The sequence below is a fragment of the Acomys russatus genome, chromosome 29 (assembly GCF_903995435.1).
Source record: "Acomys russatus chromosome 29, mAcoRus1.1, whole genome shotgun sequence".
NCBI classification, from domain to species: Eukaryota; Metazoa; Chordata; class Mammalia; order Rodentia; family Muridae; genus Acomys; species Acomys russatus.
Window position 1 is genome coordinate 39760569 of NC_067165.1, and position 17251 is coordinate 39777819.

The 17251-nt window shown below is 47.6% G+C and overlaps 1 protein-coding gene across 4 annotated transcripts; it reads left to right on the top strand.

The window, feature by feature from the left end:
* Window positions 1-835: 835 nt before the first annotated feature.
* On the top strand, window positions 836-15593 carry Masp2 (MBL associated serine protease 2). 4 transcript variants are annotated; one of them, XM_051171214.1, is made up of 11 exons: window positions 836-972; window positions 1054-1276; window positions 1387-1564; window positions 2183-2314; window positions 4478-4674; window positions 4939-5086; window positions 7156-7274; window positions 10217-10295; window positions 13038-13169; window positions 13652-13726; window positions 14754-15593. In XM_051171214.1, exons 1-11 carry the CDS (start codon window positions 857-859, stop codon window positions 15512-15514), a joined length of 2160 nt encoding a protein of 719 aa, XP_051027171.1. In that variant the 5' UTR covers window positions 836-856; the 3' UTR covers window positions 15515-15593. The 4 variants fall into 4 exon arrangements, with proteins under 4 accessions (XP_051027171.1, XP_051027172.1, XP_051027173.1 ...); XM_051171215.1 differs by lacking the exon at window positions 14754-15593 and having other exon boundaries at window positions 838-972; window positions 13652-14496; XM_051171216.1 differs by lacking the exons at window positions 13652-13726; window positions 14754-15593 and having other exon boundaries at window positions 839-972; window positions 10217-10308; window positions 13038-13171.
* The last annotated feature ends 1658 nt before the right edge of the window (window positions 15594-17251 follow it).

Sequence of the window (17251 nt, forward strand, 5' to 3'; positions counted from 1 at the left end):
CAATTCCCAGCAACCGCATAGTGGCTCACAACCATCTATAATGTGATCTGGTGCCCTCTTCTGGCCTGCAGGTGTACATACAGGCAGAACATTGTTTGCATGATAAATTTTTTAAAAATTAAAAAAATGAAAGTCCCTTCCCCACTGGGTGTAGTGGCCCATGCCTTTATAATCCCAGCACTCAGGAGGTAGAGGCAGGCAGATCTCTGAGTTCAAGGCCAGCCTGGTCTACAAAGAGAGTTCCAGGACAGCCAGGGCTACACAGAGAAACCCTGTCTCATAAAACCCAAAAGGAAAAGTCCTCCCCACCCCCTATAGCATACCAGAGGTGGGAGAATTACTACAAGTTTCAGGCCAGTCTGATCTATACAATTCAAAGCCATTCAGGGCCAAATAGAGAAACCTTGTCTTCAAATGAGTAATGTTTCCTCCAAACCAGGGCCGGGGCCAGGACCTCCAGTTCCCTGATTCTGCTTTCTCGGCCCAGGGGCTCAGAAGTCGCCTGCAAGACACTCTTTCCACCTGCCACCCACTAGTCATGTTCCCCACGGGAGCAGCATCTTGTCTTCTGCTCCATGTTCCGTCTTGGGATCATGTGTTTTCTCGAATTACTTTTTCTGCCTCTCCCTGGGTTGGGATGTGTGTGTGTGTGTGTATGCGCCGCATGTGTGTCCTAGGCTGTCCATGTTGTCAGGGAGACTGCGGCCCACCAGACCTTCTTGGTCCCACCAGGAAGGAAGCACTGAGGGCGGGTGAGGGGAGAGTTGAAGTTTCCTGCCAGGCTGTGGCCCAAGTCAAGCTTTTGGCTCCCAGAGCCATCAAACTTTCCTACCTGGAAGTGAGGTAGGCAGGAGCCATGGGTGGATTCCCAGAATCCTTGGGTTTGGGAGGCTGGGGGCAGGGCCAGGAGTTGGACAAACAGACCAAAGGTGAGTGGAGCTGGGTCTGCAGAGCTGGATGGCATATCATGAGGTAGGTGACGACCCATGGGCTCTGGGAAGGGAAGGGGCTAGAAGGATTAGCCCCTCATGTCTCCTGCCCACCTGCCCACAGGCTGCTGCTCTTCCTGGGCCTGCTGTGCAGCTTCCTGGCCACACTTTTGGGCTCAAAGTGGCCTATGTTTGGGCGCCTGGTGTCCCCTGGTTTCCCAGGGCAGTATGGCAACAACCAGGGTCGGACCTGGGAGCTGACTGCACCCCCTGGCTACCGCCTGCGCCTCTACTTTACCCACTTCGACCTGGAACTGTCTTACCGCTGCGAGTATGACTTTGTCAAGGTACCTGACAGGATGCTTGGCTGGGGCCCGTCTTATGGGGTATGACAAAGTTTTCCCAGAAGGGAGGGCAGCAGGCCAGGTTCTAATCTTCCTTCCCCATGACTTCACAGTTGAGCTCAGGGTCCAAGGTACTAGCCACTCTATGTGGGCGGGAGAGCACGGATACTGAGCAGGCGCCTGGCAATGACACCTTCTACTCACTGGGTCCCTACCTGGAGGTCACTTTCCACTCCGACTACTCCAATGAGAAGCCATTCACAGGATTTGAGGCCTTCTATGCTGCAGAGGGTGAGCCGTGGTGGGCCGAGGCAGCTCAGCTGCAGCTGGGTGACCGTCCTGTCTCAGCCCCGTCCCCATCTTTGGGTCTCTTGCCTCCTACCTCTCGTGGGGGGGGGGGGGGACTCTGGATTCAGGTCAAACCAGCAGGAAGGGTAAGTCTCACCATGGCCTGATGTCATCCACATGTGGATGCAGTGAAACAGAGCCTGGTAACCTCGAATGCTGTAGTAATGCTGCAAAGCACTGGTCAGGTTTAGTACGAGGTGCTTGAGTGGCCTCAGCCTGTCAGCATGTGGCCTCACACTTGACTGTACACTCCGGTCCCTTAAGCGGGGCACTATCTGTGTGACCTCAGGCAAATGGCTCAACCTCAGTTGCTGCATGGGGTCCATGGAACTTCATCTACCCTGCTGCTCCTGGGTTGATGGTGGCTGTTCCCCCCACACACGCCTGGGTGGCTTTGGACACAACTCTTAACCCGTCACCGGTTTAGCAATGGTCTTATTTGCAACTCTGGCTCCAGGCCTGTGAACTGCTAAGTGACAGGTCTCTCTATTGGGCCACCAAGGCCTAAGCCCTCTCTTCCATCTCCTTCCCTTCTGCCTGCCTGGCCCCCTCCTCCCCTAGACGAGGACGAGTGCCAAGTGACCCTGGGACACTCAGCCCGTTGTGACCATTATTGCCACAACTACCTGGGCGGCTACTACTGCTCCTGTCGAGTGGGCTACGTTCTCCACCAGAACAAACACAGCTGCTCAGGTGAGGGGGGAGGGGCACCCTATCCCTACCATGTTGCTCCAGCTCCCAAGGGAGGAGCTGACCTGGCCAGGAGGCTGGGCTCTTTTGTTCCAATGTTAGCAAACCTGACTCCTTCCCTCCCTCCAGTGATGCCCCCACTCTGGGAACCCCTACCTCCACCAGCCAATTGTCTCTTCCTCTCTGCCTAAGCCTGCTACACCTTGAGCTTCCCCTCTATCACACAAGCTCAGGGTAGAGGAGTGCTGGCAGGCTCAGAGCCACTGTTCCTCACTTCCTGACGCCAGCAGCTGACCTCCCTTGGCCTCCTCTACCCTGCCTCTCGATCCTTTGCCCTCCCTCAGTCTTCCTGATGGCCCCCCATCTCTCTTCCAGAGCACAGCCTCTAACCTCCCTCAGCTCCAGCCTGCTCACCCCAATGAGTCAGACGACAGTGCACGACCACACAGTGCAGCTCTGTCAGGCTGGAGGGGCTGCCAGCTACAGGACCCATCACCTTACCCATGACAATAATAAACCTGCCTCCATCTTCCCTTTGGCTGTGTGTGTCTTGTGGGGGAGGAATTGGAGGGCAGTAGAGCAACCTGGGTTCTACTTATTTATATATTCATCTATTTATTTTTTATTTTTCTTTTATTTATTTATTTATTTATTTATTTACTTATTTATTTTGAGACAGGGTCTCTCTGTGTAGCCTTGACTGTCCTGGACTCGCTTTGTAAACCAGGCTGGCCTCAAACTCACAGCGACCCACCTGCCTCTGCCTCCTGAGTGCTGGGATTAAAGGCATGAGCCACCACCACCACCTGGCTTAATTTTTCTTTTTTTAAAAAAGATTTATATAGCATTCTGCCTCCATACATGTCTGTATACCACAAGAGGACACCAGATCTCATTATAGATAATCATGAGCCACCATGTGGTTGCTGGGAATTGAACTTAGGACCTCTGGAAGAGCAGATGGTGCTCTTAACTGCTGAGTCATCTCTCCAGCCCTATTTTTGCTTTTTCAAGACAGGAAAACCTGTCCCTGAGTTCTAGGATCACAGGAATGCACCACCATGCCTTTTTGTTGTTGTTGGGTCTTTTTATCTTAGCCCTCTTCCTCCCCTCACAGCCTGAGTGTGGGCACCCCTTCCAGGCCATAGGTACTTGCAAAGGGCTCGTTTTAGCCCCTTATTTTCTAGACAGGCACTGAGATGGCGCAGGTTAGCCTGAGCTCACACAGGAGCCCCTCCTATCTCTACTGGGCCCTGTGAGGCTGATCTCAGGACATCTTTAGCCAGCTCTTGTTTCTAGGGCAATGCAGGTCTTTGTTTCTTGACCTGGGGGAGCTTGATTCAGAGCAGAGACCAAGGGAGGTGCCACCAAGGGACCCTATATCCAGGGGTGTCCTCTCTACCAGCTGGGAATAGCCTCAAGGAAGGAGGGCAGTCTTCACTTTCCTACAAGCCTTCTTACCAGTCTATCCCACCCCAAACAGGCAGGTAGGAAGCACCTCCCTAAGAGATGAAGCCTGACCCCCACATAGAGGGCAGCTTGGCCGCCCAGGAAAGGAGGGAAAACTTTGTGCCTACTGGTGACATAAACGTCCCTCAACAGTCTCCAGGGCCACTTCTAAGAACAGGGAAGGCCTGGGAAAGAAAGGCCTTTTCAACCTGTACCCCACCACCACCCACCTCTATCAAGGGCTCTAGGTTGGTCCCTGCCAGACACGCATGGGATCCCCCTTGTGGACTCACTTGGGAACTGCTGAGGTGGGCACTGGAGTGATTTGAGAGCAGGAAGTAGCCCTCAGTTCAAGGGCTACTTCCTTTCCTCCTTCCTTTCACTGAATTCCTAGGGACATTGGAGGGTGGTCTGCCTCCTGCTTCCAGGCCCCACTTCCCCCTCTGGCCTACCTTCCTTTGCTTTCCACCTTTTTAGCTGTGACTGATCCTGGAGTCAGAGCTTGTGCCTGGCAAACTACCCATGATGCTCCCCTGCTTCAGCTAAAGCCTTTAAGTATCATTCTGGGAGGGAGTTTGGGTCCTTGCCTGCTTCTGCAGATAGCCAAGTGCAGGGCCTTGGCCAAGCCCAGGACATAGATGTGTCCAGTATTTCCCTATCCTCAAGGGCTGTCCCCAAGGAGCAAAGCCATGCTACCCTGCCCTTTTTCCTTCCCAGCCCTGTGTTCAGGCCAGGTGTTCACTGAGAGGTCTGGGGAGCTCAGTAGCCCCGAGTACCCGCAGCCATACCCCAAGCTCTCCAGCTGTACCTACAGCATCCGCCTGGAGGAGGGCGTCAGTGTCACCCTGGACTTTGTGGAGTCCTTCGATGTGGAGATGCACCCTGAAGCCCAGTGCCCCTATGACTCCCTCAAGGTCTGGTTCTTCCATCCTTGCCTTATCACGGCTCTTCCCCCTCAACAGTCCCGCCATATCTTTCAGCACTGCTCTCTATTATATCTGCCCTCCAGTGACCCTCACTCAGCCTTTCTTGGGAGGTGGGGTGCCTATGCCAGGCTGTGGCTTTAGCATGAGGGATAGGCTGCCCACCTTTTGTCCCAGCCTGCCCCAGCCATTTTGAGTTAGTGCTTCCTTCTAACCCTGTAGCATGTCCTGGGGTCTCAGAGTCTCTCTGTTCAGATTCAAACAGACAAGGGGGAGTACGGCCCATTTTGTGGGAAGACGTTGCCCCATAGGATTGAAACAGACAGCAACGACGTGACCATCACCTTTGCCACTGATGAGTCAGGAGACCACACAGGCTGGAAGATACACTACACAAGCACAGGTGAGCAAGTGGCTCAGGTCCAGGCAGCAAAGGAAAGTTTCTGTGTCTCATGCGGCATTAAGACTACATAGCATCAGACTCTTCCCTGGCAGGCATAGGAAGGGAGCTCAGATTGAGTGAGGTGGGTCCGTCAAATGATGGCCCTTGACGGGAAATAGCAACAGTCTCCTCCTCCTCCTCCTCCTCCTCCTCCTCCTCCTCCTCCTCCTCCTATCCCTTTGCCAGCCACTTACCTAAGCAAGCCCCTTCCTTCCTCACCTCTGGCATTTTGAGATAGGGTCTAAGTCCTAGGGTTTGAGGTCAGGTGGCCTCAAACTTGTTTAATAGCACAAGCTGGCCTTAAACTCTGATCTTCTTGCCTCGGCCCAAATCCTGGGATTCCTTGTGTCACCCCCTCACCACCCATCCACCCAGACATCCGACTGTTCAGCCATCCGCTCGCCTGCCCATGTTCCTGCCCATCTTCACTCCTGTAGGTAGGTACCAGCACGGGTGAAGATGCAGCGGAGTGCCTGCCCAGACTGCACGAGGCCCTGTGCTCACTCATCAGTGTTAACACACAAATGACAACGAAACTCAAAGATGTGAGCCAAGGGTACTAAATGCAGAGGCCTGAGGCCCCAATAGTCTCTGCCCACAATCCCTGTGGCACAGCCTTTGAGTCAAGCACTGACACTCCAGGGGAGGGCCACAGCCAACACTGCCAGTCTGTGTTGCTCTTTTCCTAGAAGTGACACTCTTGGTTTCAAACCACATGTGTCATCTTCCTGGCATAAGGAACTCCACTGTTGTGCATATCTAGTTTTCTTTTTTGGGGTGATGGTGTTGATTTCACAGTTTCTCTGCAAACAGCCCTGGTATGTGTATTACCATACCTGGCTCCTGGTTTTCTTTTAAAAAATAAAATAGCTGGGTGTGGTGGCGCACACCTGTAATCCCAGCACATGGGAGGCAGAGGCAGGCAGATCTCTCTGAGTTCGAGGCCAGCCTGGTCTACAAAAGCAAGTCCAGGACAGCCAAGGCTATACAGAGAAACCCTGTCTCAAACCCCCCCCCCCAAAAAAAAATTGAAGGGGCTGGAGACTTGGCTCAGTGGTTAAGAGCACTGTCTGCTCTTCCAAAGGTCCTGGGTTCAATTCCCAGCACCCACATGGCAGCTCACAACTGTCTGCAGCTTCACGATCTGACACCCGCACACCAATGCACAGAAATTAAAATTAAATAAAGATATATCTTTTTTAAAAAAGTAAAAATAAAAAAAATAAGAGCTGGGCGTGGTGGCGCATGCCTTTAATCCCAGCACTCAGGAGGCAGAGGCAGGGGGATCGCTGTGAGTTCGAGGCCAGCCTGGTCTACAAAGTGAGTCCAGGATGGCCAAGGCTACACAGAGAAACCCTGTCTTGGAAAAAAAATAAGTGTTAGCTCTGCACTGGTGGCACACTTCTTTAATCCCATCCCTCACGAAACAGAGGCAGGTGGATCTCTGTGAGCTTGAGGCCGGCCTGGTCTACAGGGTGAGTTCCAGGACAGCCAAGGCTACTCAGGGAAACCGTTTCAATAAGACAAAAAATTGTCTGCAGGCCACATGTGCAGATGCCCCTGGAGGACAAAAAGGTCAGATCTCTTGGATCTGGGGTTACAAGCAGTTATGAGCCACCTGATATGGGTACTGGGACGCAAACTGGGATCCTCTGGAAAGCAGTGTGTGTGTGTGTGTTTTAGTTTTTTGAGACAGGGTTTCTCTGTGTAGCCTTAGCTGTCCTGGACTTGCTTTGTAGACTAGGCTGGCCTTGAACTCACAGCCATCCACCTACCTCTGCCTCCCAAGTGCTGGGACTAAAGGTGTGCGCCACCACGCCCGGCTTTATCTGGCTTTCTAATCTACCTGTAAACTGAGTCATGAACAAAGGAACAAATCTTAATTTGTGCAAGTGACTAGTCAACCTAATTTTGTCTTTTGAGGCCTGCTGTCTCTGCCTGTTGTTTCATTTATAAACCAAGAATGCAGATTGCTAAATTCAGACCTGGCTGTTACAGATAACAAAAACAAGCCCTTTTCCTCTGCACAGCACAGCCCTGCCCTGATCCAGTGGCGCCACCTAATGGCTACATTTCACCAGTGCAAGCCAAGTACGTCCTGAAGGACAGCTTTTCTGTCTTCTGCAAGACTGGCTTCGAACTTCTGCAAGTGAGTTACTAAAAAATGAAGTGCCTATGATTATGATGGCTCTGAGATTAGAGATGAAAGTAGGAAGTATCTATGCAGAACAAAAATCAAAGTGTAGCCAATTGTAGTGGTGCACGCATTTAATCCCAGCACTCAGAAGACAGAGGCAGGTGGATCTCTTGAGTTCGAGGCCAACCTGGTCTACAGAGGGAGTCCAGGACAGCCAGGGCTATACAGAGAAACTCTGTCTTGAAAAAACAAAAACAAAACAAAACAAAACAAAAAACAAAAAAGAAAAAAAAAAAGAAAAGAAAGAAAGAAAAGCCAAACCAGCAAGTTTATAGTAAACAAAGAGGAATGGCTATGGAGAAAAAAAATGTAAGGGCATGGTAATCCTGCCTTTCATTTTTTTTGTTTGTTTTTGTGTTTTCAAGACATGTTTCTCCCTCTAGCTTGGCTGTCCTAGACTCGCTTTTTTTTCCCCCCTCAAACTCACAAATCATCTGTCTGCCTTTGCTGGGACTACAGCCGTATGCCACCATGCCTGGGTCCTGCCTTTCATTTTTGAGACAGTTTTGTTATGTAGTCCAGGCTGGCCTCAAGTTCAAAATCCTCCTGCTTCAGCCTCTCAAGTGTTTGAATAACACAGTTCTGCCTTTATTACTGGGGGCTGGACAGATGGCTCAGAGATTAATAGCACTGACTGTTCTTCCAAAGGTCCTGAGTTCAATTCCCAGCAACCACATGGTTGCTCACAGCCATCTATAATGTGATCTGGTGCCCTCTTCTGGCCTGCAGTTGCACTGGCAGACAGAGCACTGTATACATAATAAATTAATCTTTAAAAAAATATATTATTTCTGGGCATGATGGTGCAAGCCTTTAATCCCAGCACTTGGGAGGCAGAAGCAGGTGTATCTCTGTGAGTTTGAGGACAACCTGGTCTATAAAGAGAAACCCTGGTTTTTTGAGACATGGTTTCTCTGTGTAGCCTTGGCTGCCCTGGAACTCCCTTTGTATAGCAAGGTAGTCTCAACCTCAGAGACCTGACTGCCTCTGCCTCCTAAGTGCTGGGATTAAAGGTGTGCATTACCATATCCAGCTGTTACTTTGTTATTTGAGACAGTGATATAAGATGTAGCGCAGGCTGGCCTTGAACTCGTGACTTCCTGCATATGTGTATGTGGTGACACCCAGCTGAGAGCTTTACTTTAGGTGCTCACACACACTAAGTATGCTGTCTATCCTTTAGCCTGCACACTCCACAACCCTGTCTGTGGCAAATGCTCTTTTAGAAAGCTAGTCATTAAAAAGACTTCTGTTCATCTGCACACTGCAGCAGCTCTCTGTAAAGTGGCTGAAACAACAGAAAGGAGCGTGCTCACCTTGCCCAAGAGCTCGGCATAGCTCCTCTTGTTAAATTAAGTCTTCCCTGGTCAGCTGATAACCTTCCCATGGTAGCTCCTGAGCCCACAAAGATTAGACAGCTCTGGAAAGAGTACATTCTGCAAAGTTATAAATAGTGACACTGTTAAGGGAGAGGGAATATAATTTTAAAAATTGCTTAGCGTGTTGTTCAGAGGCACAGGTAAGAGATTAACTCATCCTCTTAGTGTTCTTCAAAATTGTCACTGAATCCCAGTGGTAGAAAGCAATAACCCTGGAATGACAGGTAGGGATGGAGTCCAGTCCGTGGAGGGTCAAATGGGGGAGTCTCACCTTGCAAGCCTCTGGTTCAGCCTCTTTTCTACTGTTCCTTGGACTGCAAGACCACAAACTTTTTGTTTTGAAACAGTTTCATATAGCCCAGGTTGGCCTTGAACTTGCTATGTAGTTGAGACTAACCTGATCCTCTTGTTTCCCAAGTGCTGGGATTAAGCAATGTTCCACCATGCCCGGTTTCTGTGGTGCTTTGGCTCAAAGCCAGGACTCTGTAGGTGCTGGTGAAGCATTCTAGATGCCCTGTGTTTGTCATTTAACTGAAAATTCTTTGGAACATTACAGCTTTTTCAAACAGCACTTTCTTTCTCTCTCTGGACTATGTAGACCAGGCTGGCATCAAACCCCCAGAAATCGACAAGTCTTTCATTAAAGTGTGTACCACCACACTTGACTTAATGTTTGGTTTTAGCAACTGATCTTAACAGTTTTTCTCAAATGTTGGCACTATTTTGGGGGAGGGGGCCTGCTGAGGCAAGGTTTCTCTGTGTAGCCTTGGCTGTCCTGGGACGTACCCTGTAGAACAGGCTGGCTTTGAACTCAGGGATCCACCTGCCTCTGCCTCCCAAGTACTGGGATTAAAGGCATGTGCCACCACACCCAGCTTCTTTTGGCACTTTTGAAAAAAATTACATTTATTTGTGTTTGTGTGGTGTCACACACACACACACACACACACACACACACACACACACACACACACAGTGGGCAGAGGTCCTCCGACAGCTTCCAGGTGTCAGTTCTCTTTGTGCCATGCAGGTTCTAGGTATCAAATTCAGGTTGCCAGGCTTCATCTTGAAAACGTTTCCTCAGACGGTGGGTGATGGTGTGCGCGCCTTTCATACCAGCACTCGGGAGCCAGAGGCAGGTGGATCCAGAAGCCAGCCTAGTCTACATAGAGTGTTCAGGACAGCAGGGCTTCATAAAAATAAATGGTGGAAAGGGCTGGGGGCTAAACCCCCACCCTCAGAGAAGGGAAACAACCAGAAAAGCACTAACAAGAGCTTCCAGCCAGATGTGTTCTGGGATGTGTAGGAAAGCAGTATATGGTAAGAATTACAGCAAAGTTATTTATGTATAAAATGGCACCACAGTCAAAACATACTAAACAGTGCAAGTGACATAACTAGCAAGGCAACTGGGCCACTGGGCCAAGTTCAGGCTTTCCATGGTTGCTCCCCTGACTTGGAAGCACTGGTCTGGGGGAGTGACCAGGAAACTCATTTTCTGAATTTCCTCTTCAGGGTTCTGTCCCCCTGAACTCATTTGCTGCTGTCTGTCAGAAAGATGGATCTTGGGACCAGCAGATACCACAGTGCAGCAGTACGGTCATATGGTGACAACCTTCTTCTCTACTGTCTGTACCATTCCTGTGTTGTCCCTTTATGTGTGCACATATAGAACAGTGGCTCTTAACCTTCCTAATACTGTGACACTTTAGTTTATGTTGCATTATAAATGCTTTCTATCGATCTAGGCACCCTCAAACATACTGGGTTAGAGGACACCAAGCATTCTGTCAGCCCCAGGGATCCTAGTTAAGAGGCACATTGCCATGTCTGGTTTTTACATGGGTGCTGGGGACCTTAACTCATGTACCTATGCTTATGCAGCAAACACTTTCCTACTGAGCAATCTCCCCAGCCCACCTAATCACTCCTGTCTCTAGTCATTCCCACTTCCCCTGCAAGATGAACTAACTTACTAGGGCTTGGATTCTTGATTTACTTCTACTCAAGTCTCTGGACAGAGGAACTCAAGTACCGGGGAAAGGCAGTGTGCTCTGAAATGATACCCTACCCCCCAAACAGGATTTCTCTTTATTGTCTTGGTGTACTGGACTCACTTTGTAGACCAGGCTGGCCTCAAACTCATAGCGATCTCCCTGGTGATTATTTATCTATTTATTTATTTTTAAAGATTTATTTATTATGTATACAGCATTCTGCCTGCATACCAGAAGAGGGCACCAGATCTCATTCTAGATGGTTGTGAGCCACCATGTGGTTGCTGGAAAGTGAACTCAGGACCTTTGGAAGAGCAGCCAGTGCTCTTAACCGCTGAGCCATCTCTCGAGCCCCCTGATGTTTATTTTGGATTTCCAAGACAGGGTTTCTCTGTATAGCCCTGTCTTGGGACTCTCTTTGTAGACCAGGCTGGCCTGGAACTCACAGCGATTCACCTGCCTCTGCCTCCCAAGTGCTGGGATTAAAGGTGTGCACTATTATGCCTGGAGCTTGATGTTATTTTTAAGATTTATGTGTATGAATGCTGTGTCTTCATGCACACCAGAAAAGGGATTCAGATTCCATTCTAGATGGGTGTGAGCCACCATGTGGGTGCTGGGAGTTGAACTCAGGACCTCTGGAAGAGCAGCCAGTGCTCTTAATTGCTGAGCCATCATCTCCAGCCCCCTGAAATAATTTCTAACTATAAAATAGATGCTCCTTGTGGACAAGAAAAGATATAGGAAAAATGTGAGCATCTTATTACTGTTACCCCACAGAAAACCTGCAGCTGTGCAGGCCTCTCTCCAGCTACAACCCTCTATTATGTGAGCATGCCAGGTGGGGAAGAGCTCTGTAGTGTATATACCTACCTATCACACACATGCAAGGAGAATGGTAAACATATTAGCATTTTGAAAACTAAGAGTAGAAAGTTCTTGAGCTGGCCAGGTGGTGGCGGCACATGCCTTTAAATCTCATCACTCAGGAGGCGGAGGCAGGCAGATCGCTGTGAGTTCAAGGCCAGCCTGGTCTACCAAGCGAGTCCAGGACAGCCAAAGCTACACAGAGAAACCCTGTCTCAAAAAACAAACAAAAAAAAATCTCAAGCCCCAAGTTGTCAGTACTCCTCCAAAATCGGACAGCGAAAACCTCTTTCTAGGGGTTGGAGAGATGGCTCAGTGGTTAAGAGCACCTCCAAAGGACCCAGGTTCAATTCCCAGCACCTACATGGCAGCTCACAATTGTCTATAACTCCAGTTCCAGAGGATCTGACACCCTCAAGAGGCAAAACACCATAGAGAAATTATTAAAAAACAAAACAAAAAACCAAACCTCTTTTTATCTCCACAAAATACCATTCAGAGTCTTGAGTGCTGCTCAGTGGCAAGGCCTCACTCGCCCAGCATTTTCCTCTTCCCCATTTGGTGTTAGCACATATCTTTGCCCGTGCATAGATTATACAGTAGTTCTGAAAACTCCAAAAGAAAATTAAATTTTGTACAAATGTATATTCTCACCAACAATGTACTAATCTTTCAGTGTGAAATGCTGAGCTGGGTTTGACAGTGGGGCAATCAGCTGTCTGGGTCTGATCCTGCCACTGTTTACTCTGCAATCGTACACACATCAGGTGCTGTTTCACCTGGAGCATGATGGGGCAGCCACAAGAGTTAAGAGAACTTTAGCCTAGCAGGCTGCTGGTGGTAATGGCTCACTGCCTATAATCTCAGTACTCAGGAGGCACAGGCAGGTCGATCTCTTGAGTTCATGGCCAATTTGGCTTACAGAGGCGAGTTCCAGAACAGCCAAGGATATACTGTCTCCAGAAACTAAAAACAAAACTTCCCCCTCAGGGTTTCTACTAAGCTCAAAAAGGATTATAGAAATCAGTTCCTTACACCAAGACACTTCCATGCTCTCCTGCAAGCCATTTGAAAGCCGCCCAACCCAATGCTTAGGAATTCCCTGCTCTCACTCCTCTCCAGAATTCCTTCAAGTAAAAAGCTTAAGTTATTCTTGCCACTTCTAGGTGGCATTAGTGCATGCACCACGAGGAAAGAAGGCCAGCACCACACCCAGCCAGCTCTCAACTTACTGGCACTAGCGAGCATACTGGGGGCCTCACATGTGCTATGCAAGTACTCCACCAAGTGTTTTTCAAGACAGTATTTCTGTGTAGCCTGTCCTGAAAATCACTGTCGACCAGGCTGGCCCCCAAATCAGAGATCCCCTTGCCTCTGCCTCCTGCGTGCTGAGATTAAAGGCCTGTGCTAGCAGCGCACTCTACTGCTGCACAGACCTTCCCATCAAAGGGATCCCTGCCTCCCTTTACTAGTTATTGACTGTGGCCCTCCCGATGACCTGCCCAATGGCCACATGGAATATGTCACAGGCCCTGAAGTGACCACCTACAAAGCAGTGGTTCAGTACAGCTGTGAGGAGACTTTCTACACAATGAGCAGTGACGGTGAGTACTTTCTTTAAGGAGGGATGGGTGGTATTTGGAACTTGAGCCCTTAAGATTGAATATAAACTTGAACCAGCCTTTTTTGGCTAACAGAGACAAAGGATTAAAAGGCCTTTCTCCTATGTGCTAAGTGAAATATTACACTTAAATGACTTTAATGTCAATTTGCAGGAATCTGAAAACACATCGTGCCTGGTAAATGACTACTACAAACACACAATATATTCCAAATAGTTTAATTTAACAAGTCAAAACCTTATCATTAAGCACTTGAGATCTTGATACATATTCAAGTTACACATCTAAAAGGTTTCCACTTTGCAAGCGAACATGGTAATGCAGACCCCTATTTATGAAATCATGTAAAATGGTTACGCACACACCTCCCCACCACGGATGCTCAAGCATCAACACTTTTCAAGGGATTATTCAAGCAAATGACAGCTACAGTTAAACATTTTTGCTTTTCCAATGATTTGCAGGTAAATATGTGTGTGAGGCTGATGGATTCTGGACGAGCTCCAAAGGAGAAAAATTCCTCCCAGTTTGTAAGCCTGGTAATGGACGCATTTATAAAAGAGATTCATAGCTGACAGAGTGGAGCTGGCAGACAATAGGCAGAGTGTAGCTGGGGAGGCAGAAATGAAGCTCAGCAGTTGGCGTAAGCTGGTTTACTACTTCCCAACAGTGTGCTCTCATTACCCTTCCCCACAGGTTAGGTGCGGACAGCGTCACGCACTTGATTATTTTTGACCTTATAACTAGGCATGCATAAAAAATTAAATGATTTCTTAAATTATCTCAAACCATTCACACATTTATAAACATGAACTCTTGTTGAGTTACTTTTCTCTGTGAAAATGCTATTAAACCCCAAAGCTAATAACTTCATTATTTCCCTAAGCAATTGTTTTCTATGGCATCTAGATTTTTAAACATTAATGCAATTTTCCTTTTAATAGTACTTAAATTTTTTTTATCAGAACTGGCTCCAACAATAATAGTTGAGAATGCTTTTTTTAATTGAAAGGTAATAATACAACCATTACCCGTGTTAGCTGGCTTAAATTGGTTTTCTAGCCCTGTATTTGGCTGACATGCTGCTTCTAAGTTTTAATCAAAGTGCACGACCACAATAGAAAAGATATGTTGCGTTCTTAAATAGTAATTAGTCTGCAATAAAGACCCTGCAAAACTTAAGTGTTTGGATGACTCAACCAGACCAAAAATACACATTTTAGAAAAAGAAGCATCTTGGCTACTACATTTTCATTTTTAGTAGGTTTTTACATTTAAAGCCAACAGTAATTTTGTAAACCATAACCAGAACTCCTAGTGAGCTCACAAAAAGCTAAAACAAGCAATGCAGGGGTTCTGCCCTCTGCTTCCTCCACACTATATTCCCATCTGTCCTGAGCACAGGCTATCTATCCCTCATCCTGGGATAGAACTTTTTTTGGGGGGCGGGGGGGTTTCGAGACAGGGTCTGTGTAGCCTTGGCTGGCCTCGAACTCAGAGACCCGCCTGCCTCTATGGGATATAACTTTTGACACTAACGTAGGCTTGCTTTTGTTTTTTCCTCAGTTTGTGGGCTGTCCACACACACTATAGGAGGCCGAATAGTTGGAGGGCGGCCTGCAAAGCCTGGTGACTTTCCATGGCAAGTCCTGTTACTGGGTGAAACTACAGCGGCGGGTGCACTTGTACATGACAACTGGATCCTAACAGCTGCTCATGCTGTACACGGGAAAACAGAGGCCCTGCTCTCCTTGGACATTCGCATGGGCGTCCTTAAGAGGCTCTCCGCTCACTACACTGAAGCCTGGCCAGAGGCTGTCTTCATTCACGAAGGCTACACTCATGGTGCTGGTTTTGACAATGACATAGCACTGATTAAACTCAAGAACAAAGTCACAATCAATAGAAATATTATGCCTGCTTGCCTGCCAAGAAAAGCTGCACCCTTAATGAGGACAGGCGACATGGGAACTGTGGCTGGCTGGGGGCTAACCCAGAAGGGGTTTCTTGCTAGAAACCTAATGTTTGTGGACATACCAATTGCTGACCATCAAAAATGTACTGCTGCATATGAAAAGCAGCCCTACCCAGGAGCAAGAGTAACTGCTAACATGCTGTGTGCAGGCTTAGATGCTGGTGGCAAGGACAGCTGCAGAGGTGACAGTGGCGGAGCATTAGTGTTTCTAGACAATGAAACACAGCGATGGTTTGTAGGAGGAATAGTTTCCTGGGGTTCCATTAATTGTGGGGAGGCCAACCAATATGGGGTCTACACAAAAGTCATAAACTATCTTCCCTGGATTGAGAACATAATGAGTAATTCCTAATTTGCATCCTCTAATCAGTATCTGGGAAACTTGGTGGTAGCGTAACCTGAGAAGTATTGGCAGTCCACCCCAAACCAAACCAAAGATCACTCGCCAGTGTCAGCTTTGTTCTTCCCATGTGTTGAATATAGCGCTGTTTGGCTTTGCTAACCCCCACAGGTTCACCATGCGGTTGTATCTGATTCCCTACAATCTGCTTTATTTCATACTGGCTGTTCCCATTTCTGGGCAACAAAAAGCTTGCTGTTGATTTTTAATGAGCTTGGAAAAGTATAGAAGTATTAGTTCCAGAATTCCTGATAAATTTTCTCTTGGGGGTAAATTGAAAGCAGGTATGTGATTTTCTTACTAAAATCCAATACCTTAAAACAGTGAGAAAAAAAAAAAATCTGAGTCCATGTGGTGCACACCTTTAAATCCCAGCACTTGGGAGGCAGATCACTGTTGGAGGTTAGCCTGGTCGACAGAGTTCTGGACAGTCAAGGCTATAGAGAAACCCTGCCTTGACCACCAACCACCCCCATCCAAATCTGAGTCCATTCCAAATACTGGGGTTATAGGCATGTTGTACCAGTTATCAAATTGTCAGACAAAAACAGACCCTTTAAAAAGGCCATTGAACAAGCCATTTCAAAAGGCTTAAAAATCTTGTTTTCCTAATAGGGTCTCTCTGTGTAGTCCTGACTAGCTTCAAACTCAGATCCACCAGTTTCTGCCTCCCTGAGTGCAGGGGTGACGGGCATGCACCACCACTCCTGGCAACTTGTTTTTATCTGCCAAGTATTGAGATAGCCTATGTAGCCCAGGTTGGTCTCAAACTTACCATTCTGCTTCAGTATTAAGTGTGTGCCATTCTACCTGGCCATTTTCAGGTAAACAGACCCCACTATAGAAAGCAGAATTGTATACCATACAGACTCAGGAATTATTCTATGTAACAAAACCAACTAACCATGAAATAAACTGCTTTTTCCTTGCTTAAGATACAGACATTTGATTTTACTCTTCCAACAAGTTTGAGGCAGGGCCTCACTATAGAATAACAGCTAGCCTGCAACCCTGACACACCTGCTTCTAGGATTAAAGCAGTTGTCATCACAGCCAACTGGAGGCCCCATCTTTAAAGGATGAAAACGCTGTACTGCCTCTCCCCACAAAGCCACTGCTTCTATATTTACTGTCATGAAATAGACATTTTTTTCCAGTAAGATTCCAGACACTAAACTGTTGGTGGCAAGAAAACTTTTTTATTCAACTGTGGTTCAAAGAGTTTTGCTTTTTTAGTTTTTTAGGATGAACGCATTTTGATGACCAAATAGACTTTCAAAAACAAATTGTTGCCAAGTAGTTTATTTCTAAAACTTCATTTAGGGCAAGTAACTAACTACAGCTATGCCATACTATATATACACGTTAAAAGGCTACTCAACATTGAAAGCCTTCCATGACCAGTAACTCTTTTAACAAGTGCAAATAAGGGATCAAAACCATGCCATTGACAAGTAACTTACCCCAGGACTCCTGGACGGCGTGCCAATTTTAGTCTTTGGAGGTCCCCGAAAACCATTTTAATGTTACCATGTTACTGCTGCTGAGTAATAGTGCAAGTGCTAAAATGCAAAATTCAGATGTACAGGGTTTGGAAATCATGCAGGTTTAGATGCAGAGAAAAAAATTTACAATAACTCATGACCCTTTTACAGAGGATACTGAATAATGAAATGTGTTCATTAACAA

Coding starts and splice junctions, on each gene's coding strand:
- Masp2 (XM_051171214.1), top strand. CDS start 857: ATGGGTGGATTCCCAGAATCCTTGGGTTTGGGAGGCTGGGGGCAGGGC. Junction 7,275..10,216: donor CTGGCTTCGAACTTCTGCAA/GTGAGTTACTAA, acceptor TTTCCTCTTCAG/GGTTCTGTCCCCCTGAACTC. Junction 13,170..13,651: donor CTACACAATGAGCAGTGACG/GTGAGTACTTTC, acceptor AATGATTTGCAG/GTAAATATGTGTGTGAGGCT.